Here is a 24,972-nt window from a genome sequence, read left to right as displayed (position 1 = left end):
ATGTGCAATGTCAGAATAATAGTAGAGAGAATGATTTATTTCAGCTTTTATTCCTTTCATCGCATTTCCAGTGGATCAGAAGTTTCCATACAGTATGTTAGTAATTGGTAGCATTGCTTTTAAATTGTTTAAATTGGGTCAAACATTTTGGGTAGCCTTCCACAAGCTTCTCACAATAAGTTGCTGGAATTTTGGCCAATTCCTCCAGACAGAACTGGTGTAACTGAGTCAGGTTTGTAGGCCTCCTTGCTCACACGCTTTTTCAATTCTGCCCACAAATTTTCTATCAGATTGAGGTCAGGGCTTTGTGATGGCCACTCCAATACCTTTACTTTGTTGTCCTTAAGCCATTTTGCCACAACTTTGGAGGTATGCTTGGGGTCACTGTCCATTTGGAATACCCATTTTCGACCAAGCTTTAACTTCATGGCTGATGACTTCAGATGTTGCTTCAATATAGCCACATCATTTTCCTTCCTCATGATGCCATCTATTTTGTGTAGTGCACCAGTCCCTCCTGCCGCAAAGCACCCCCACAACATGATACTGACACTCCCATGCTTCACGTTCGGGATGGTGTTCTTCGGCTTGCAAGCCTCACCTTTTTTCCTCCAAACATAATGATGGTCATTATGGCCAAAAAGTTCAATTTTTGTTTCATCAGACCAGAGGAAATTTCTCCAAAAAGTAAGATCTTTGTCCGCATGTGCACTTGCAAACTGTAGTCTGGATTTTTTATGGCAGTTTTGGAGCATTGGCTTCTTCCTCGCTAAGCAGCCTTTCAGGTTATGTTGATATTGGACTCATTTTACTGTGGATATAGATACTTGTCTACCTGTTTTCTCCAGCATCTTCACAAGGTCCTTTGCTGTTGTTCTGGGATTGATTTGCACTTTTTGCACCAAACTACGTTCATCTCTAGGAGACAGAATGCATCTCCTTCCTGAGCGGTATGATGGCTGCATGGTCCCATGGTGTTTATACTTACATGCTATTGTTTGTACAGATGAACGTGGTACCTTCATGTGTTTGGAAATTGCTCCCAAGGATGAACCAGACTTGTGGAGGTCCACAGTTTTTTTCTGAGGTCTTGGCTGTTTTCTTTTTATTTTCCCATAATGTCAAGCAAAGAGGCACTGACTTTGAAGGTAGGCCTTAAAATACATCCACAGGTACACCTCCAGAAGCTAAATGGCTAACAGCCTAAAGGCTTGACATCATTTTCTGGAATTTTTCAAGCTACTTAAAGGCACAGTTAACTTACTGAATGTAAACTTCTGACCCACTGGAATTCTGATATAGTCGATTAAAAGTGAAACAATCTGTCTGTAAACAATTGTCGGAAAAATTACTCATGTCATGCACAAACTAGATGTATTAAATGACTTGCCAAAACTATAGTTTGCTAATATGAACTCTGTGGAGTGGTTAAAAAATGAGTTTTAATAAAGTGTATGTACAGTTCTGACTTCAACTATATATCTTTGTATTAAAGAAACAAAGACAAAACCAATTAAATCATAAAATAATACAAGACACGTTCACCTTGAACCTAAAATTGAGTTCTATTTTCTTTTCTTTAGGCAGCATTAACTGTATCACCAAAACGCAATACAAACACTAATTTGATAAGAACACACATTTAGCAGCATTATTTTGGGAACACAAGGGAATTTATTAGGCTTTATTATTATGATTATAATTATTCTTACACTTATAATTGTCTTTAGTTCTTAATCTGTAGGCTATTAGTAATTTTCCACCTATTGTCATTGACTGATATTTGCGTGATGGCAAATGGAGCAGTTGGAGATGGTAAATGTTTGTATTTGGGGAGGTGGCTATATATACAATTTTGTTGATCACTTCGTTACTTTAATAGTTTTTTCAGTTTAGTTTAAAGTGCAATTTGAATTTAGAAATGTCTTTTGTTTATGTTTTTCGTGTTTCAATAAACACATTTAATTTTTAAAGCAAAAATACTTAACGAAAAATCAAAAAAAGAAATTCACAGGGGTGGGCCCACAGGTAACCTCAGGAGAAATACAGGCTGCTCTAGAAAAAGACAGTGTGGTTGTTTCAAGGAGCACAATACATGTTGACCCCTCTCCAAACATAGCGCTTATGGTTGTGACCATAAAGCTCTATTTTGGTCTTGTCACTCCAAATTACAGTGTGCCAGAAGCTGTGAGGTGTATCAAGGTGTTGTCAGGCATATTGTAACCAGGCTTTTTTTTTGGCATTGGCTTCTTTCTGGCATCTCGACCATGCAGCTCATTTTTGTTCAAGTATCGTCGTATTGTGTTCCTTGAAACAACCACACCGTCTTTTTCCAGAGCAGCCTGTATTTCTCCTGAGGTTACCTGTGGGTTTTTCTTTGTATCCTGAACAATTCTTCTGGCAGTTGTGGCTGAAATCTTTCTTGGTCTACCTGACCTTGGCTTGGTATCAAGAGATCCCCAAAATGTCCACTTCTTAATAAGTGATTTAACAATACTGACCTGCATTTTCAAGGCTTTGGATATCTTTTTATATCCTTTTCCATCTTTATAAAGTTCAATTACCTTGTTACGCAGGTCTTTTGACAGTTCTTTTCTGCTCCCCATGACTCAGTATCTAGCCTGCTCAGTGCATCCACGTGAGAGCTAACAAACTCATTGACTATTTATACACAGACACGAATTGCAATTAAAAAGCCACAGGTGTGGGAAATTAACCTTTACTTGCCATTTAAACCTGTGTGTGTCACCTTGTGTGTCTGTAACAAGGCCAAACATTCAAGGGTATGTAAACTTTTGATCAGGGCCATTTGGGTGATTTCTGTTACCATTATGATTTAAAAAGGAGCCAAACAACTATGTGATAATAAATGGCTTCATATAATCACAATCCTTAAATAAAAGACAGTTTTTTTGCATGATCGGTCATATTTTAAAAATCAATGCCAAAATTTCTAAATTTCTGCCAGGGTATGCAAACTTTTGAGCACAACTGTACTTGAAAAATAATTGCACACCTTAGAACATCCGTGAACCAATCAGAATCAAGCATTCAACAGACCCGTGATATAATCAAAACTATACTTAAGCAGAACTCTAATCCAGTCACCTACAGAACTACTTTGATTGGGGAAATATAATATGTACCTTTTTAAAAGACAACTGAAAACTTAAAAAATGACAATAAAAACAGCGGGGAACTTTTTAACTTTTAACATGACGGCTGATTGTCATGAAAATGTAAAACATTAAAGAATGAAACATACCTGAAGGAATGACATCATCATCTTCATCTCTCTGTTGTTCCTCTGTTGTGGTTTCTCTTCTCATATTTATCAGGTTCCTGCAGTCCAGCAGCTTCACCGAACACATCTTCACCTGTTCATCATCATCATCATCATCTCTCTGTTGTTCCTCTGCTGTGATTTCTTCTTTTATCTCCTCCTGCTTCACTTCAATCTTCACTGGTGTCTGCAGCATCTGCTGTTCATCATCATCTTCATCACTCTGTTGTTCCTCTGTTGTGTTTTCTTCTTTAATCTCCTCCTGCTTCACTTCAATCTTCACTGGTGTCTGCAGCATCTGCTGTTCATCATCATCTTCATCACTCTGTTGTTCCTCTGTTGTGTTTTCTTCTTTAATCTCCTCCTGCATCACTTCAATCTTCACTGGTGTCTGCAGCATCTGCTGTTCTCCAGCGTTACAGACAGAAGTCAGAGACTCTGTGGAGGTTTGATCACCCTGATTACTGTCACACACACTCTCCTGAGCATCAGTAGAACAGAGTAAAGTGAGCTGTGAGTCCTGTGTGTCTCTGGATCTCTGTTCAGAGAGTTTGTCCAGCAGCCGCTGTGGTGTGGACTGATCTCTGCCGCTCCACACTGAATCCTGACATTCTGTGGAGGTCCCATCAGTCACACACACTGAAGATTGACAGGAAACCTTTTCCAGCTCCTGACAAACACAGCACAATCACATCTGTACCGGTCATCATCACAGAGTCACAGTCATATCACATCTTTTGAAACTTACTTACAATCTCAAGTTTAAAAGTTCATTAAAATCTAACAAGACTCTGCTCTGGAAAAGACAAATAGACACAGTGATTCAGTTAAAGGATGAAATGAATGTTTAACCTGTAAACTGTCTCTCTCCATCAGTTTTGTCTTCATCACCTCTTTCTTCAGCTCTCTCTTGATGAAAATCTGAACATAAACAAAACAAGACAGAAAAACCCTTTTCAGGTATGAGTTATGAGACAAATATAAATGTGTGCTTTGTGTTTGGTTTTATTTTATTTAAAGCAGGAATATTGTTGGATATTAGCATATAACATGCTTTATTTAAAATCACTGAACTTCTTTAAAATATCTGCTTCTTGATTTAACGAGCTCATATATCAGATATTAAACATGATATTCTCAGATTTCTGCTTGTTTCTCCTGAATCTGAATATTTTAAAGCGTCTGTCACAAAACCGCCACATAAGACGATAATAAGATTATTTTACGAACAGAACAAAGACAGAAAAATACAAACATATGAAAACTAATATAAACTCACATATTAAGTTAAACACATTGAACATGTACCGACTGAGAGCTCAAATTCTTCTTTCTTCTTCTTGTTTAATGGCGGTTTCCAAAACAAATAATGGCGCTTTTCTGCCTCATACTGGACTGGAGTGTAAATGTGTAATATTCATCAATTCTGGTGATTTTGAGAGCTGTTTTTATCTAGACTATATATTGTGTAGCATTCATGAAAATACAGATTGTTTCACAAGTTTAGTTTTATTTTTGAGTTTGTTAAAGGTACTGTTACAATTGCCAACATCAGATTATTTTCATTATAAATAAAAATGGCTCCAGTTTGGTTGATGCCATTAACAAACTAAACTCAGCAACAAAAAAAAAAGAAAAAAAAAGAAAAAAGAAACGTCCCTTTTTCAGGACACTGTAATTGAAAGATAATTTCATAAAAATCCAAATAACTTTACAGATCTTTATTGTAAAGGATTTAAACAATGTTTTCCATGCTTGTTCAATGAACCATAAACAATTAATGAACATGCACCTGTGGAGCGGTCATTAAGACACTAACAGCTTACAGACGGTAGGTAATTAAGGTCACAGTAATAAAAACGTATTACTTAATAGAAAAACTTCTACTGACTCTGAAAAACACCAAAAGAAAGATGCCCAGGGTCCCTGCTCATCTGCGTGAACGTGCCTTAGGCATGCTGCATGAAGGCATGAGGACTGCAGATGTGGTCAGAGCAATAAATTGCAATGTCCGTACAATGAGACGCCAAAGACAGGAAGGACAGCTGATCATCCTTGCAGTGGCAGACCACGTGTAACAACACCTGCACAGGATCAGTACATCCTAATATCACACCTGCGGGACAGGTATAGGATGGCAACAACAGCTGCCCGAGTTACACCAGGAACGCACAATCCCTCCATCAGTGCTCAGACTGTCTGCAATAGGCTGAGAGAGGCTGGACTGAGGGCTTGTAGGCCTTTTGTAAGGCAGGTCCTTACCAGACATCATGCCATTCCCCCCAGAAATGTCCGGGAACTTGCAAGTGCCTTGGTGGAATAGTGGGGTAACATCTCACAGCAGGAACTGGCAAATCTGGTGCAGTCCATGAGGAGGAGATGTACTGCAGTACTAAATGCAGCTGGTGGCCACACCAGATACTGACTGTTACTTTTGATTATGACCCCCGCTTTGTTCAGGGACACATTCCATTTCTGTTCGTCACATGTCTGTGAAACTTGTTCAGTTTATGTCTTAGTTGAATCTTTTTATGTTCATACACATGTTAAGTTTGCTGAAAATAAAAGCAGTTGAAAGTGAGGATTTTTTTTTTTTTTTGCTGAGTTTATTATATTTAAAACATACTTTAAACAGTTCTGAAAGTAATAGGCAAAAAAGTATTAGTCTGTATTTACAATGGAGCAGTTTCTGAGACCACCAAATGCGAATCCTTCAGTTTTAGGGGTCAAACCCAAAAGACGACAATACTATGAGCAGTATTTAAGTTTAGGGTTTACATGGACAGGATCAGTTGATGCACCACGACCTTTATGTGTCGTTTGTAAGGAGATCTTAGCTAATGACAGCATGCGACCTGCTAAAATCCACAGACACCTTGACACCAAGCATGCTAAGGTAGCGGGAAAACCTCCTGAGTTTTTCAAAAGAAAACTTTCAAAGTCCGAAAAAAGTTGTCGGAGAATTTGTCAAATTAACTGTAAAGGACACTGAAGCTTCACATCACATTGCGCTGCATATTGCCAAGGCTGGCAAAGCACATAACATCGGAGAGAGACTAATTCTTCCGGCAGCCAAAGACATGGGCACCTGCAGGATTTGATCTGAGGGTACGCACAGAAATCTGCTTTTGACAACCTTATATCTAGGGGAGTCCAGGGGCATGCTCCCCTGGGAGAATTTTTTGGCAAAAACAACACCAAAGCATTAAATTCTGGTGACTTTGAGAAAGCATTTTTTTCTCGAGTACGAGTAGTGTTCATGTAACTATTTGCATTTCTTCCAGTAACCATTCAGAACAAACATATTCTCGTGCTAAAAAAGCAAAACGCGAGGGGTCACGTGATGCCATGCAAGAAGCAGACGTGTGAGCGACGAGCTCTGCGCACTTTGCTAAATTTTTTATTATTTTCATGTTATAATCTGGTGAAATTTGATACACCCAGTTACACATTTGCTCTTTGAGGTAAAACATGGCAAAGAAGTCAAAATCATCGGGCTCTGGAGACATTAAAAGACATGTGTTCAGGATGAAAGCCCCGACAGGCCCACAGACCGGGGACTCGATTTGGATGGCGTGGCGGGAGAGGAGATCCAGTGTCAGTTGTCCAACATGTCGGTGATGTTGACGAAGTTTCTTGCTGACTTGGAGGATCTCGCTGTAATACATCGATCGATTACGCCGATGGAAATAAAATTCTCTGAGATAGTTACAAGAGTGACTGATGTTGATGTTGACAAATCGATTTTCTGGAATCTTCGGAGAGGGAATTAACCGCTAATCCGCTCGCGACCAAAGTTGATTTGGAACATCTCCTTGAAAAGCTTGAAGATCTTGAGAATAGAAGCCGCAGGAATAATGTTCGAATTGTTGGAATTCCTGAGCACGAGGAGGGCAGAGATGGTGAAATTCCTAGACGAGCTTTTCCCGAGTCTGCTCGACATAACAGGCCACATGCTGGAAATCGAGGGAGCTCACAGAGTCCCAGCTCACAGATTTGCTGAGGGAGACAGGCCCCGATGCTAAAGAACTGGCTCCACTTTTGTTAGAAGTTTATACTGAATCATTAAAGAATGGAAAGCTTCCGCCAACCATGACACAAGCCCGGATCAGTCTGATTCTTAAAAAGGACAAAGATCCAAGCGAGTGTAAAAGTTACCGTCCAATCTCCCTGATCCAATTAGATGTAAAAATATTGTCAAAAATTCTGGCTAACCGATTAAGTAAGGTTATGACACCTCTTATACATATAGATCAGGTGGGATTTATTCGGGGCCGTAGCTCTTCTGATAACATCAGGCGTTTCAACAATATCATGTGGTCAGTAGCGAATGATAAGTCTCCAGTCGCTGCCATCTCACTTGATGCCGAAAAGGCATTTGATAGGGTAGAATGGGATTATCTTTTTAAGATTTTGGAAATGTATGGGTTCAAGAGTACATTTATTGGTTGGATTAAGTTACTTAATTTCAGATTATTTTACTCTGAATAGGGGCACTCGGCAGGGTTGCCCTCTTTCCCCATTATTGTTCTGTCTTGCCCTGGAACCTTTAGCAGCCGCGATAATAAAGGATTTTCCAGGGGTGACGGCGGGAGGTGTGGCGCATAAGCTTCTGCTTTACACAGATTATATTTTCTTATTCGTCTCCGACCCCACTAGATCTATGCCTTGCCTCCACAGAATTATTAATTCCTTTTCCAATTTCTCAGGATACAAAGTCAATTGGTCTAAATCCGAAGCTTTGGCTTTGACAGTGTACTGTCCAGTAACGGCCTTCCAGCCGGGCGCCTTCCAATGGCCCAAACAGGGCATTAAGTATTTGGGAATTTTTTTCCCAGCAAATTTGTCTGATTTAGTCAGAGTTAATTTTGATCCCTTAATAAAAAGGTTTTCAAATGATGTGGACAGGTGGGCTTCATTACACTTATCAATGATTGGGAAGGTTAATGTAATTAAAATGTATTGTATTCCAAAATTCATCTACCTGTTAAAATCTCTCCCAATAGATGTCCCCCTCTCTTATTTCGAGCAATTTGATAGCATAGCGAAGTCCTTCATTTGGAATGGTAAGCGTGCCAGGTTAAATTTCAATAAGTTACATAGGCCGATTGACAAAGGTGGGTTAGGCCTACCCAAGATTTTGTTTTATTATTATGCATTCGGTCTCAGATATTTGGCTCATTGGTCGCTTCCACCTGAGAGAGCCCCTCCCTGGTTTTGTATCGAAAAGGAAGCTCTTGCCCCTATCTCGCCTCTGCATAGCCTTTCGATCAAATTAATCGGAGAAGTTAAGTCACACCCCGTTATTTTGCATTTACACTCGATATGGACAAAAGTGTCCAGAGTGTTTAATTCAGATATTTATTTAAATGTAGCCTCGAGCATATGGCAGAACCTTAAACTATGCATTAAAAAGTCCCCTTTCTGTTGGTCAGATTGGATTGTGAGGGGGGTTAATACACTCGGTGACCTATATGAGAGTGGAGTATTGAGACCTTTTGAAAATTTCGTTCAAAATTTTGGGATTCCCAGATCTCAATTTTATAAGTATTTACAGCTGCGGCACCTTCTATGCACTGTTTTTGTAATTTTATAATAATTTTCTTTATTCATCACACATTATACATTTTGCACATATACAGTGAAATTCTTCTTTTTCACATATCCCAGCTAGGCTGGGGTCAGAGTGCAGGGACAGCCATGATACGGCGCCCCTGGAGCAGATAGGGTCAAGGGCCTTGCTCATGGGCCCTGCTCATGGGCCCAACAGTGGCATCTTGGCAGTGCTGGGGCTTGAACCCCCGACCTTCTGATCAGTAACCCAGAGCCTTAACCGCTGAGCTACCACTGCCCCTTTTGGGAGTGGCACGCACCCCCCTAGTGCGGCAAATACTCTGGGAGTGGTGATTACTGCTTTTAGAAAAGGTCATGAGGCATCAGTGTATTACTCCCAGCTAATTCAGAGTCTGGGGATGGAGCTTTAAATTCCCTCAAAAGATTAAGGGAGGAAGATTTAAATTTGTTTTTGGAGGAGGGAGTGTGGGCTAGGATTCTTAAAAACATCAAGTCTGCATCTAGAGATGCAAGGGTGCGCCTTATTCAATTTAAGATTCTACATAGATTTTATTGGACCCCTTCTAAATTGTATAGACTTGGTTTTAAGGACACACCCACCTGCTGGCGATGCCATTTAGAAGATAGAGACACCGCCCATATTTTTTGGGGGTGACGTAAGATACAGGAGTTCTGGTTGAGCTCTTGAGCCAGTCAAGACCAGCACACCATCTCCGGCTGGGGCCTCGAGTGACTCAGGTGACCCAGCTCCAGCACCTGCTATGGCAGTAAGTCCGACTGAAATCATGAATTAACTCTTGGCAGTGTTGCAAGCAGATTTTGCGGCTGTCTTCAAGGATCACATTTCAGGCAGTGCTTGAAAGCGAAATGTCTGCTATTAAATTAGAGATACAAGCCACCAAAACGGTTTTACACGGTTGTTGCGGTCTTACAGCGCACAGTGCAACAATTTTCAACTGCCTTAGAGGACAAATGTGAAGACTTGGAAGGAAGATCCAGATGCAATAATATATGGATAGTTGGTGTACCAGAAGGCCAAGGCAGCTGCAGCACAACTGCAGTCTCTATGCTGCTGAAAGAAGCTTTCCAACTCGCAAAGGCTCCTTTACTGTACAGAGTGCACCGGACCTTACAACCACCACCAAAACAAGGGCACCCCCCACCTAGAGCCATAGTGTCCCATATTTATTACTTCCATGACTGCTCAAAAATCCTGCACCTTGCCAGAGATCAGAGGCGAGTAAAGGTGAATGATCTAACCATCTCTGTCTATCCGGACTATACAGTAAGAGTCGCCCACGCATGAGCAGCATACAACGGCATCAGACAGCAGCTACGTGGGATTGAGGGATTTCGCTTTGGCATTCTTCATCCAGCACGGCTACGTATCACCTACAATGGAGCGGAGAAGATTTTTACCTCGCTCGATGAAGCCCAGCAACACATCACACAATACATTACAAAGCAGGTGACTACCACCAGTCTGTTCCCCTATCTATATAGTGCCAAACTAATTCAAGTTAATGTCAACGTCAGCCCGTTGAAATGTGTATGTACATTAGTCACATTCTACATTATTTTATACTATTTTGAGACATTTGCAGTGTATTTAACCTCTTGATTTGAGTTCAAATCTAAACAATGGAAGGTTAGAATGAGTTAGTTAAAACACTATTGAAAACGGTTACTTCATATATTGATATCTACACCTAAAAGTTTTCATGTTCTGTTGAGTTTAGCTTTTAGCTAGTAGTTTCCCTATTATAAGCACATAATGCGGACATTGTTACATTGGGGAGAAGGTCCAACCCAGTTAGAATGGGTAAGAAAGGAAGGGAAATGAGGGGCTTAAAGGTGTTTTTTTATTCAGGTTTATTTTTTCATTTGTTCTGTATCATGTTCTATATTTTCTTTTCTTTCTTTGATTTATGTAATGATAGGGGTCTAACATGTAAATGATCACTCATCTCTAGATATACTCATTATCTGTGGTCATGACACAGAGTGTAACTACAGGAGGGATGGTTGCATGACCAATTTTGTTTGTGAGCTGGAATGTTAAGGGGTTGAACCATCCTGTAAAATGTAAGAGAGTCCTGACACATTTACATCAGTTAAAGGTGGATATAGCTTTCCTTCAGGAAACTTACCTAAAAGTATCTGATCAATCACGTTTGCATACTAGATAGATCGGTGAATTTTATCGTTCACAGTCTCAATCTAAGTCAAGAGGGGCAGCACTTATTATTAGTAAACATGTGCCTTTTATCTTTTCGATGCAGATCCTAGAGGCCAATATGTCATTGTCACAGGCAAATTATATAACACCCCAGTTATCTTAGCTAGTGTTTATGCCCCTAATTGGGACGACGTCGCATTATTCACCAATTTATTCTCCCGATTGCGTGACTAAAATGAACATCATTTGATATTAGATGGTGACATGAATTGTGTGTTAGCCCCTAGTCTAGATCGAAGCTCTGTTAAAATTATGCCAACTTCCAAAGCTGCCCTTTCAATTCAGCTGTTTCTTGATACCTATGGCATTGCTGATGTCTGGCATACTCTTAACCCCATTGCTTAATCTCAGCTGTTCATAAAACATTTTCACGTATTGATTATTTTTAATAGATAAATGTCTTCTTGCTTCTGTTCAGGAGTGTTACTATCAAGCGATTGTAATCTCTAATCACGCTCCCCTTAAACTGAGGCTTAATCTGCCAACCTGTTTACAGACCTTGGCGACTAAACCCAGTTTTTCTTTCAGATAAAATAAATTCAGATTTGATCTAATCACAGATTTATCTTTTCCTAGAAAGTAATCTAACACCAAATGTGACATCATCAACAGTGTGGGAGGCACTTAAAGCATATTTAACAGGGTCAGGTTATTTCTTACACTGCACAGTTACAAAGAACCAGGAATAATCTTACCAATGAATTATTTAATATGTAACCTCGATTAAAAATTAGCAGCATTTCTGTCAGTGGATGACATTAAAGAACGCCTACTCCTCCAAAACGAATCTGACCTACTAACCACACAATAAGTTGAGAACCTTTAAACTAGATCTCACCATATATATACTACGAGCATGGCGACAAAATGAGGAGGATACTTGCACACCAGCTTCACCAAAAAGCAGCAAGTCAGGCAATTCCTGAGATTCGAGATGAAGCTGGCATGGTCTGCATAGACCACGCTGCCATTCATTTACATTTTATGAGGTTTTACCATAACCTATATACATCTGAATCGCTGAGGGATGATCATTTAATTAATTAATTTCTCCAAAGTTTTGAGATCCCCCAAATAGACCCTGTGACAGCAGCTGAGCTAGACTCTCCATTTTCAATAGGAGAAGTTGAGATGGCCATTAGGAGCATGCAATGTGGGAAATCCCCTGGTCCGGATGGGTATCTGGCAGAATTTTTTAAAGAATTTTCAAACCAACTGGCTCCTATTTTATACTCTGTATATAACGACACCCTGTCTGTGGGCTCACTGCCTGAAACATTACGATAAGCTACCATATCACTTATTCTGAAAAATAAGGCAAAAATCAACAGGAATGTGACTCATATCGCCCTGTCTCTTTGCTCAATGTAGACAGCAAAATCTTTGCAAAAATGATTGCTCACTGTCTCAAAACAGTTCTTCCAACCATAATCTCACCAGACCAGATGGGCTTCATAAAGAATCAACAATCCTCTTCCAACATTAGATGCCTGTATAACATCATCTATGGTCCCTCTCCACCCAGTGAATCGGAAGTGGTTATATCTTTAGATGCCGAAAAGGCTTTCGATCGGGTGGAGTGGGACTATCTATTCCATGCCTTTGAGAATTTTGAATTTGGACCAAACTTATCATGGATTAAAATTCTATATAGTTCGCCAATAGCAACAGTGCGTACAAATAATAATATATATCACCTTTTCCATTAACACGAGGAACGAGATGGGTGTCCACTGTCCCCCCTCCTTTTTGAAAACTCAACTGAGCCTTTAGCAGGGGTGTAAAGCAACGAATTACAAATACTCACGTTACTGTAATCAAGTAGTTTTTCACAGGAATTGTACTGTAAGTAGTTTTAAAATTGTATACTTTTACTTGAGTACATTTTAAGTGCTGTAACTGTACTTTTAATGCGCTATTTTCCCACTGTCTGTTTTCGCTACTTCCCTGTCCTGATTTTATTTTTATCTATCAACATGATTGGCTTGGGAGAGCCTCGTGACTCCCATATAATCAAATCACATGTAAAAAACTTGAACGGCAGTTGCAGATCTGGCGCCAACTGTTATGGATGTGTAGGATGCCTCAGCAAAGTTCAACACCTCAACATCACGGCCGCACCTAAAAGGGCTTTTCGCAGTGAAAAAGGCCAATTGCTTGATTGTGTCATGTGACTTTAACTTGCTCAAGCCAGATATCAGCATTAATCCTGCCTCTAATTTGAAGAAACATATCGAGGTAAATTTCATATTTCTGCTTACTAGATTCTGTGTGTCTATAATGTAGTTTATAAATTAGCTATCTATCACTGAGATTATTGGGTTGATGTGAGAGATTAAGGCAATGTTATCAATAGGGCTGGGCGATAAAACAATCTTGATGTTTATCTGAAAAAAAAGAAAGAAGAGATGTCCTCGATACCGATGATAAACTTTTGAGTAATTTTCTATACTTAGCCTATGTTTTACATCTAGAACAGGGGTGTTCATTACATCGATCGCGATAGCAAGACAACCACTGGTTGGTTAATCTAGATAAAATATAAAAGATTTACTTTTTATTTCCTGACATCTGTAGCTGCGTGCTGTTTGACTGATGGGCAGCTAATGTTTGTATGCTTTACATGCGCGTGTGCTCCGAGAACGCTAATGCGGGCATGTGCCTAAATGGTCAAATACACTTTATAATTCCACCAATGCCCGTCTTGATGAGGCATTAATGTAAATGCAGTTGATTTGGTCTAAAGTGAACATAAACAGAGGGACAAAAACCGCATTTGCATCAAAATGTCAGACTTGAAGTGTACATGTAACCGAATTGAGCACTGTCTAGCAGGCTATATCGTAAAAAGGCTATTAATCAAACAACAATAACAAGGAAATGAGAAAACCACGCACTACTTTTGGCTGAGTAACTTGAATAGCTTTAAAAGTATTAATGTAACAGAATAAAACAGTGATATTTTTAATAATAATATTTTTTTAACAATATTGTTAGTTTTTTTAATAATACCGACCCCTGATGTAGAATTGTGTTAATTTGTATAATAAATTACCAGGAAAGTAGAGATGATAAAATAATTTATAATTATGCTTAGCCTTTATAAAAAAAATTCTAATGCCTGATAGAAAAGTATCAACCTTTGTAGAGCAATAATTCAGGCAGAATATTCCACCAGTCACAAACTTCAGAAAATTGTGCATCATGCATTAGAATGAGAACACAACTATTTCTGGGCTTTAAAGATACAAGAACTAAATCAATGTGGAACATTGTATCTCAAAAGGAGGACAATGTGGCCCCCCATGTGCTACTTAAAGATGAAAATTCTCTTATTATTTACTCACCCTCATGCCATCCCAGATGTGTTTGACTTTCTCTCTTCAGAACACAAATTAAGATTTTCAGATGAATATTTCAGCTCTGTAGGTCCATACAATACAAGTGAATGGATGCCAAAATTTGATGCTCCAAAAAGCACATAAAGGCAGCACAAAAGTAATCCATATGACTCCAGTGATTAAATCCATGTCTTCAGAAGAGATATTATAGGTGTGGGTGAGAAAAATATCAATATTTAAGTCTTAATTTGGCCCTGCCACCTACTGTGCACGGACAAGAAAGAAAAGGGATAGAATAAAAAAATCATATTTGCACAACAGCCCAGTAGGTGGCGATATGCACGAAGAATGCAAATCGGTAAAAAACAAAACAAGGCCTCTCGTGAACGCACATAGGAGGTCTAGTGTAAGTGTATTTTCAGAGTAAAAAAGGACTTAAATATTGATCTGTTTCTCATCCACACCTATCATATCACTCATGAAGTCTTATGGATTACTTTTATGCTGCCTTTATATGATTTTTGGAGCTTCAAAGTTCTGGCCACCATTCACTTGCATTGTATGGACCTACAAAGCTGAGATATTTTTCAACAAATCTTTGTGTTCTGCAGAAGAAAGTCAAACACATCTGGGATGGCATGAGGGTGAGTAACTATCCCTTTAAAATACTTCTAAAACTACAATAGAACAATGAGAAAGTTGATTGTCTTTAAAAAGTAAAACAACATTAAAGCAAGAAACATACCTGAATGTGTAAAATCATCTTCATCACTCTGCTGTTCCTCTTCTGTGGTTTCTTCATCATCTTCATCACTCTGTTGTTCCTCTGTTGTGGTTTCTCCTCTCATCTTCATCAGGTTTCTGCAGTCCAGCAGCTTCACTGAACACATCTTCACTGGTGTCTGCAGCATCTGCTGTTCATCATCATCTTCATCACTCTGTTGTTCCTCTGCTGTGTTTTCATCTTTTATCTCCTCCTGCTTCACTTCAATCTTCACTGGTGTCTGCAGCTTCTGCTGTTCTCCAGCGTTACAGACAGAAGTCAGAGACTCTGTGGAGGTTTGAACACAATCACATCTGTACCGTTCATCATCACAGAGTCACAGTCATATCACATCATTTGAAACTTACTTACAATCTCAACTTTACCTCGCTCAAAACAGGTAAAAAATGAAAAGAATGTTTAACCTGCAAACTGTCGTCTCTCTCCATCAGTTTTGCCTTCAGTGATGTCACCTCTTTCTTCAGCTGAGAAATTTCTGTGATGAAATCATCAATATCCAGAATGGACAGATCACCAATATAATATCATCAATACAATGGACTGATATTCATCAAATTCAAAAGGATGATTATACACAAGAACAGATCTGTAAAACATAATAATGTTGTTTCTGAGATGGTTACATATAAATGGGTGCTTTTTGTTTGGTTTAATTTCCCCGCCAGCAGGAATTTGATTAGAAATTAGCCTATAACAAGCATTTTTTCAACATATAATTGACTTAACTGAAGTCATTTAAAATCTGCTTCTTGATTTAACGAGCTCATATATCAGATATTAAACATGATATTCTCACATTTCTGCTTGTTTCTCCTGAAACTGAATATTTTAAAGCGTCTGTCACAAAACCGCCACATAAGACGATAATAAGATTATTTTACGATCATTAAACAGAGAAAAACAAAAAAACGCATCAAAATAAATCTCACAAATTATGTAAAACACATTGAACACGTACCCATTAATGGTGGTTAGCAAAACTTATGGTGCTTTCCCACAACCTACTGGACTGGAGTGTGAATGTGTTGGGAAACTCATTTTAGGTCGGATTGGATGAGCTCAAACTCATTACGCTATATACAGTAGCCTATATATCAGTGGCCTGTGGTGGACTTTTGAAATGAGGTATCATGTACCATCTCAGGTTTTTTTTCCCCTCAGTTCACATTTCATAGCTTTCAGGTTAAACCCATACAAATCTCAAATCTGATTTATCACAACATATGATATAAAAAGAAGGCTTACATAAAAATATATAATGTGAAAAAGTCACATACTTGCTTAAAAATGCATATTAATGAAAACATACAAAATACTAAAAGTGTCTGTTGTCCTACATGTAATATATTTTTCTTAACCCTTGTGCGTCAGTTTAAAAAAAGCTACTCGGAGGTCCTTAGAGGACAAAAATGTCTGCGTCAAAAAACTGCAATAATAATATTATATATTAATATTATTTTCCACTTTCAATAAGTACATTTTTTAAATCAATATCAGTCCTGACCATAACTACCAAACGTTCATTCATTTTCAGGATTTTAACCCTTTAAATGCCAGTTTGTTTTATATAATGCCACTGTTGTTTTTATGAAAAAAAAAAAAAAACACAAACAAATTATTATTTACATATATTAAACGCTATGGGGAATTTTTTTTTATCACAGTCTGGGATATGTCAATGATTAGCAACAACATTGATTTTGATGCATTGTTATTTTTGCCACTGTTGTTACACACACACACAAATTTCTGAGTACACACATACAAAACACACACTGACATCCATACTAACACACCCACACAAATTTTAGCTGCATCATTAATTCAATTGGCCTGCAGTGCTCTATTATACAGCAAACAGAAAATTGGCAAAAAGCATGTATTTGCTCCATAGGATAAACATGATAAAAATGGCGCCATCTGGTGGAAAATATATAAAAATGTACATTTTGAAGCCAGGGCTCCAGAATGAAAGCATAATATCATAGAATTCATGACTTTGTGCTTTATGGCACTGGGATCAAATATTGCCGTTTTAATGGGGAATTTTTTTTTCCTTAAGGTCCTTTGTGTAACTATTTTGTGTACACAGTGTTTTATAGATGTATTATAGGAACTGAGGTTGAAATAAGCAAAATTTGAAATAATCGAAGAAATGAAAAAGACAAAAATGTTCCGAAGGTCGCACAAGGGTTAAGTCACAGTGTTGGGCAAGCTACTCAAAAAATGTAGCTAGCTAAGCTACCAAATACTCAACAAAATTTTTTTTTAAGCTGAGCTAAAAGCTACACCTCAGAGAAAGAAGCAAGTTACACTACAAGCTACACAGCAAAAGTAGCTTGCTACATTTAATCTACTTTATTTTTTTTCCAACCAGATGCACAGAGCATACTGTCATAGACACAGCACCTAAAATACTAATCAGATGAGATAATTTACTAACTCTCATGTTAAATCCAGTTTTACAGTGTTTTATACTGACTCACTGCACTACAGTTTCATTGTACTGATATGTTAAATAAATGAAAATTTATTGTAAAGATGTGATTGATATTCTCTGATTTTTCTCGGTGGATTTGATGTGTTCCCTGTCTGTCACTCACTTGACGTAGTGTCGATGTAGTGACACTAGGGGTTCGCTCTTGAGAGCCCCAATCATCTGTGATTTATTCAGAAAAGGCCAATGAGAATTGGCGAGTGGAATTTGCATACTGCTCTCCGCCCCGGACATACGGGTATAAAAGGAGATGGCATGCACCACTCATTCAGACTTGTTCTTCAGAGCCGAGTGCATGTATTGTGTTCGTCCTGTCACCTTTAGTACACTGCTGGATTTAGCGCACATCAGCGGTAATTCTCGCACAGTCGAGTATTGTGTTTCCCCTGGGCGCTTCGGCAGCTGAGTCCACAGGTGTAAGAGAGTATATTTAAAAGAGTATATTTTCTCTAAAAGAGATTGCACAATCGATTGCCGTCTTTTTAAAGATGTCCTTTCGTCTTTGTGCTACTGGGTACGGCCGTTATCTCTCCCCATTGGACAGCCACGAAGTCTGTCTTGAGTGCTTGGGTCGCCAGCACGCTGAGGCAGCGTTTGTGGATGCGTTATGTTCTCACTGTGAGAACACGCCCATGAGAACGTTGCGTTCGCGGCTCTCTTTCTTTATGAAGCAGAGAACCACCGTAACTGCTTCCCGACCCAGTCCGTCCTGTGTTGAAACACAGGCGGCTGAGGCAGCGAGCACCGCGGGCTCAGTCCTTGTGGACCCCCATCCCCAGCACGCTCGTTCTGCCTGGTAGAGTTCACGAGTGAGGCAGGCAGTCTGCCTCAGGGCGGATTTAATGTCTCCTTCGGGCCTTGCGATGAGGATGATTTGTCGGTCGCAGCATCGGAGGGTGGACTCCTGCTTTCGGAAGCGGACGAATCTTCTGAGCTCCCGCTTTCGGGTGGTAGAGCTCAGGATGAAGCGGATGCTGAGTTAGCAGCCGTGCTTGCCCGGGCAGCTGCGAACATCGGGCTTGAGTGGAACTCTCCGCCCTACCCTAAGCGTTCACGGCTGGACGATTGGTTTCTGGGGTCGGAGCGCGACTCATGGTCGCGCCCCGCCCCAGTGCCCTTCTTCCCGGAAGTGCATGAGGAGCTCACAAAGTCGTGGAAGGCACCTAGGGATATGTCGAACTTCCCCAGGTAGAGCGAGCTGTGGCAGTGCACTTATGCCCGCAGGGCGCAGGCACCTGGAGGAACCGACCAAGGCTCCCTTCCAATGCTTGTTTTCTTCATCGTTAGTGGCGAAGGCTTACAATGCCGTGGGTCAGGCTGCCTCTGCCCTGCATGCCATGGCCATCCTGCAGGTTCACCAGGCCAAGGCGCTTAAGGATCTGCACGAGGGTAGGACCGACTTAGAGCTGATGCATGAACTGCGCTCAGCAACCAACCTCGCTCTAATGGCAACGAAAGACACGGCACACCCTGGGTCGAACGATGTCCACTTTGGTGGTCCAGGAGCAACACCTGTGGCTCAACCTTGCGGAGATCCATGACGCTGAGAAGGTTCACTTTCTTGATGCACCCATCTCCCAAGGAGGACTTTTTGGTGACACTGTCAAGGACTTTGGCCATCAGTTCTCGACAGTGAAGAAGCAGACGGAGGCCATCAAACACATCCTGCTAAAGCGTGACTTGGCCGCCTACAGGCCTCCGAAATCCTGCGCCCCTTCTGCCCCTCGCTGAGGCTGTCCTGGGCTGGCAGGGCAGCACACCTCCCCCAGTCGATCTTCCCAGGGGGGCTTCGGCTCTACCTCGCCATGAACCACCCACCCCGGGCATGATAAAACCGATCGTTCCTCTGGTGCCATTAGTGCAGAAGCTGGGAGCCTAGCTAGTGCTCTCCAGCCAGTCGCGATGGCTTATCAAGATGATCCGTCTCGGCTACGCGATCCAGTTCGCCAGACGGCCGCCCAGGTTCAGTAGCATCCTCTCCACCTTGGTGCGAGACAAGGATGCCTCAGTCCTTCAGGTGGAGGTTGCTACCCTTCTGGCGAAGGGAGCGATAGAGCCCGTCCCTCTAGCCGAGACCCACAAGGGCTTCTACAGTCCTTATTTTATCGTGCCCAAGAGAGGGGGTGGGTTGCACCCAATTCTGGATCTGCGTACCTTGAAAATGAGCCTTATACAGGCTTCCGTTCAAGTTGCATTTTTCATGCATTTTTTTTTTATTTTTATTTTTATTTTTTTTACATATTTACACAATTCACGTGGGTCACATTTTTAGGTCAGAAAAAAATTTATTAATCCAGAGGAATCACATCCCTGACTGTTTTGTTGAATTTCTTGATTTCTGAGTTGTCTAGATGCCTAGGTGTTATTGGAAAGCAGAGAATCCCAGCTTTACAATGATGTGTAACATTTCATCTTCTATAGATGGGAACCTATTTTGCTGAAAACTTGTTTCTCATACTTTTTATACCGGACTTCCTTTTTTGTTCTAAATTGTTTTTGACACTTCATTGGATTATTCACCCAAGCAAGCTAACAAACAATTTCTTTAACTCATTTTAAAGCTAACAACCCAAGGTAAGATTTGATATAAAGTTTGAGGCTATTTTGGGCTTTCAGATCAGTGGTCAGCACAGAAACGAGATGTTTTCATTTTATGCTTTCCCAAAATAAAATATCACTTTGTGATATTTTTGAAAATAATTCAAACTGTGGTATTATGATGACAAAATAAACTGTTACAGTCACCTTACTGAGAATGAGAGCTTTCATTTGATATACTATATATAACATCAAAGTGGCTGGTAAAATTGGGCATTCACCCGCCACTGTAGCTAGTGGGCAATAAAGCTAATCTCATACCCTGATGAAAGGCCTCTAGGGACCACCAAGATAGTGTATAACATAACAGCATACAGTACATATTGAATGTGTTGAAATATGAATGTATAGCTAAATGAGTGCAGGAATGTGGATACATGAATAAGATTTCATCACTGATTATGTGAAAATTCCTTAAGTAAACAAAAAGAACATCTTTCTTCATTCACCAGAACTTAATTGATAAAATTCATAAAAAAAACTATTCATGGAATTCTAAAAAAATCCTTACTTTACAGCATTTTTATTTACAGCACTGTATATACACAAACACACACACACACGTTGTCAATTAGTACAAAGGGCTTCCTTAAATGTCCTTTGTTATTCTCTTAAATGATGCTACTCTATTGGGAGAAATTCCACCTTTGAGTTCCATCATCTGAATTTCCAACTGTTTATTTGATCTTGTTGGACCTGAAGATTATTTTTGCTCACTGTGACTACTTGGGCAATGCTTTTTTACATGTGTCTGTAGATTACTAGCTCTACTGAAACGTCTCCCACATGAAGAGCACTGGTAAGGTTTCTCTCCAGTATGAATTCTCTCATGTTTTTTCAGGTATTGTGAACAAGTGAAACTCTTTCCACAGTGTGAGCACTTGTAAGGTTTCTCTCCCGTATGAATTCTCTCATGTATTTTCAGGTTTTCTGACTGAGTGAAACTCTTTTCACAGAGTGAGCACTTGTAAGGTTTTTCTCCAGTATGAATTCTCTTGTGTGTTTTCAGTTCTTGTTGCCAAGTGAAACTCTTTCCACAGAGTGAGCACTTGTAAGGTTTTTCTCCAGTATGAATTCTCTCATGTGCTTTCAGGTTGTCTGACTGAGAGAAACCCTTTCCACAGAGTGAGCACTTGTAAGGTTTTTCTCCAGTATGAATTCTCTCATGTTTTTTCAGGTCTTGTGGCCAAGGGAAACTCTTTCCACAGTGTGAGCACTTGTAAGGTTTCTCTCCAGTATGAATTCTTTGGTGCTGTTTCAAGCTGTTGGCTGTAGTATAGGCCTTCCCACATTCAAAGCACAAATTAGACCGCACACCTGTATGAATTTTCTGGTGCCGTTTAAAATAGTACAGGTAAAAATAACTCTTTCCACAAAAAGAACACTTGTAAATCTTATTTGTGTGTGTTTTCAGATGTTTTTTCAGATACTGAAAACTTTTCCCACACAGGTGGCACGTGTAATTTCTGTCTCCAGCGTGAACTCTCATGTGCATGATAAACCTGCTTTTATGTATGAAACTCTTTCCACATTGACTGCAGGTGTTAGGATTTTTGGCTGATCTTCTTTGATGATGTTTTGGTGAGAAATTATTTTTAGTCTTTAAGACACTCAAAGATTTTACTCCAGTTCTGAAATCATGATGTTTCTGATACTGCAGTTTCTCCTCCACTTTATTCAGCTCTCGACGTTCCTTTCTCCCTTTCATCAGCTCTACAATGAACACAGTAAATTGACAAATCAATTCAAGAGGGACAAATGTGTAAAGAAATCAAATTGAACCATTTTTTTTATGTCAGAGCACAAAAATGTCCAGCACTGATTTGTGATTTTTGCTCTGCAAACAGTATTTATTTATATGGCTGATAACTGTATTTCATGATTATAGTCATCAGGTAGACAGTAGCTGCCCTGGCATGACTGGATATAGTCTCCCGGGAGCATTCCAAAGATGGCCGATAGTGCTAGAAAGACTTTACTCATATTGTTACACCCGCAATGCCTGCCATCTCTCCCGAACGCCGCCAGAGGTCGCAATCACCTGAGTTTTAACATTTCACGAACTACATTTTTCCATAATCCTCCAGTCAGACTGATTACTCTTCCACCTGTATCACATTTATCCCTGTCTATTTAAGTTCCCAGTTTCCACGCATTCAACGCGAAGTCTTGTTTGCCTAGTCTACAATTCTGAGCTTTATTACTATCATTGATTACCCTGTGTTTGACTCCTGCCTGTTCTCCGAATTCCCCAGCCTTCTTGTGAGTGTTTTGGATTTACTGCCTGTTTATTGGATTACCCCTCTGCCTATCGAACTTACTTTGTTTGCCTTTCTGGACTGCCTACTTGTGTACCAATCCCTTGCCTGCCTTTGTTTTTGCTCTTTGTTTTGTTACTTTGTTTTTACTATTTATTTGCCTTATTAAACTGCACATGGATCTTAACACTACTGCCCCGGCATCTTCGCTACAGAAGACTTCGCCAAACCTTGATCCAGCAGCTTTTCAACAGTTACACAAGCTTGTTTCAGCGCAAGCAGCCATGCTGACTAGTCACCATCAGCAGCTGTGCAAGCTCACATCTATCACGGAAGAACTCTTCAAATCCGTGCAACCCAACCCATGTGTATCTCCAAAGGGGGTTTCCACTAGCAGTTCCGCCTACAGCCCAACGCCCTCTACAGCTGTTGTTAATCCTCAACTCTCTCTTCCAGAGAAGTTTGACGGATCACCCAGTAAGTGTCAAGGATTTCTGTTACAATGTGATCTTTTTCTGTCGCAACTACCTCACATGTATCCCAACAATGAAGCTCGTGTTTCCTTCATTAAATCACTGCTGTCAGGCAAAGCTCTAGACTGGGTTACGGCAGTTTGGAGTCAAGAAAACATCTTAAAGCGTTCTTTGTCTCACTTCCTAACTCGCTTGCGGGAAGTTTTTGAGCACTCCGAGGGTGGTAAGGACCCTGGAGAACTTCTGTTGTGTCTAAAGCAGAATAATATGTCAGCCGCTGAATTGGCTTTATCATTCCGCACTCTAGCAGCACAAACCGTATGGGTGGAGGATACGTTAAAACTGTTGTTCCGTAAAGGACTAAACCCTGACCTTCAAACGGAACTAGCATGTCACGATGAGGGAAGATCTCTGGATGAATTCATCAAACTTGCCATTCGCCTGGACAACTTGGTCACAGCCCGTCATCCAGTCAACTCTCTACAATCAATTCCTTCTGACATCGCTGCTACCAGTCTTCACGAGCCCATGCAAGTGGGTCGTTCCTCCCTCAGAGACTTTGTATCTACTGCAGACAGTCGGGACATTTACTGGATGCCTGCCTTACTTGCCCCCCTAGGAAGGGGGGACCGACGGTGAGTTTTGAATTCTCTAATTTGATTCATGATCAGTTTCAATTGTCTGTCATATTGCATGTTCAAAATAGTGAACAGCAGATGTCAGCCATCTTAGATTCTGGGGCTGCTGGTAATTTCATTGACCTGGCCCTCGCCACGAATCTAAGATTGTCTTTTGTCCCTCTATTACATGTCGCAGTGCTAGACGGACAACCCCTGGGCTCCGGCAAGATTCAGCAGATAACTCAACCCATTCATCTCAAAGTTGGACTCTTTCATCACTCTCAAAAAAGACTTCACAACCCTGAGATTTCCTGGAGAGATGGACAAATTACTCGTTGGAGTACCTCCTGTTTCCAGTCTTGCCTCAACCTCCCTGAACACATCTCTCTCCCTCCGTTACGTACCATGACTATCCTCCCAGAAAAGGAGATGCAGACCCTGCCACAATGTTATTCGAATCTCCGGGAGGCATTCAGTAATGCTAAAGCTACCCAACTTCCTCCTCATCGTTCCTGTGACTGTGCTATTGACCTTTTGCCAGGCTCCTCTCCTCCACGCGGATGAATTTACCCCTTATCTGAGCCAGAGACTAAAGCTATGGAAGAATACATAGCAGAATCCCTGGAAAGGGGTTTCATTCGACCCTCCACCTCTTCAGCTTCAGCGGCTTTCTTTTTCGTAGGAAAGAAGGACGGGGGTCTTCGTCCATGCATCGACTATCGAGGCCTGAACTCTGTCGCCATTAAGTATCGCTACCCTCTTCCTCTGGTACCACTTGCACTAGAGCAGTTAAGAATCTACACTAAGCTGGATCTTCGTTATGCCTACAATTTGATCCGTATCCGGGAGGGGGATGAATGCAAAACGGCCTTCTCTACACACACTGGCCATTATGAATATCAGGTGATGCCTTTCAGACTTTCCAATATTCCTTCTGTCTTCCAAGCCTTCGTGAATGACATTTTCCGTGACATTATTGGCAAGTGGGTTCTAGTCTACATCGATGACATCCTTATATTCTCGTCTTCCCTCGATGAACACAATCAACATGTCAGAGTGGTATTCAACCATCTTATTCAACATCAGCTTTACGCCAAGATGGAGAAATGTGAGTTCCACCAGTCCACCATCTCCTTCCTGGGGTATATCATCTCCCCTGAGGGGGTTGCCATGGACTCTTCCAAAGTACAAGCGGTACTGCAGTGGCCCTTACTGGTGTCTACTAAGGAACTACAACGCTTCCTCGGCTTTGCCAACTTCTACCGATGTTTCATTCGAGGTTTCAGCTCCGTAGCTGCCTACTCA

General features: G+C 40.5%; 1 protein-coding gene across 1 annotated transcript in view; it reads right to left on the bottom strand.

Moving 5' to 3' along the window:
• Positions 1–24,972, bottom strand: part of LOC127418753 (zinc finger protein 37-like) — a 96,721-nt gene that overhangs the window by 9,521 nt on the left and 62,228 nt on the right. The window contains exons 6-7 of the mRNA XM_051659531.1: positions 15,626–15,696; positions 3,266–3,953 (exon numbers count right to left, since the gene is read on the bottom strand). Coding sequence (XP_051515491.1) covers positions 3,266–3,953; positions 15,626–15,696 — 759 coding nt within the window. The remainder of the gene's footprint in view (positions 1–3,265; positions 3,954–15,625; positions 15,697–24,972) is intronic.

Source organism: Myxocyprinus asiaticus, chromosome 28 (assembly GCF_019703515.2).
Source record: "Myxocyprinus asiaticus isolate MX2 ecotype Aquarium Trade chromosome 28, UBuf_Myxa_2, whole genome shotgun sequence".
NCBI lineage: Eukaryota > Metazoa > Chordata > Actinopteri > Cypriniformes > Catostomidae > Myxocyprinus > Myxocyprinus asiaticus.
Note: the sequence above shows the minus strand (reverse complement) of the source record. Positions and strands in the feature narration are given on the sequence as shown.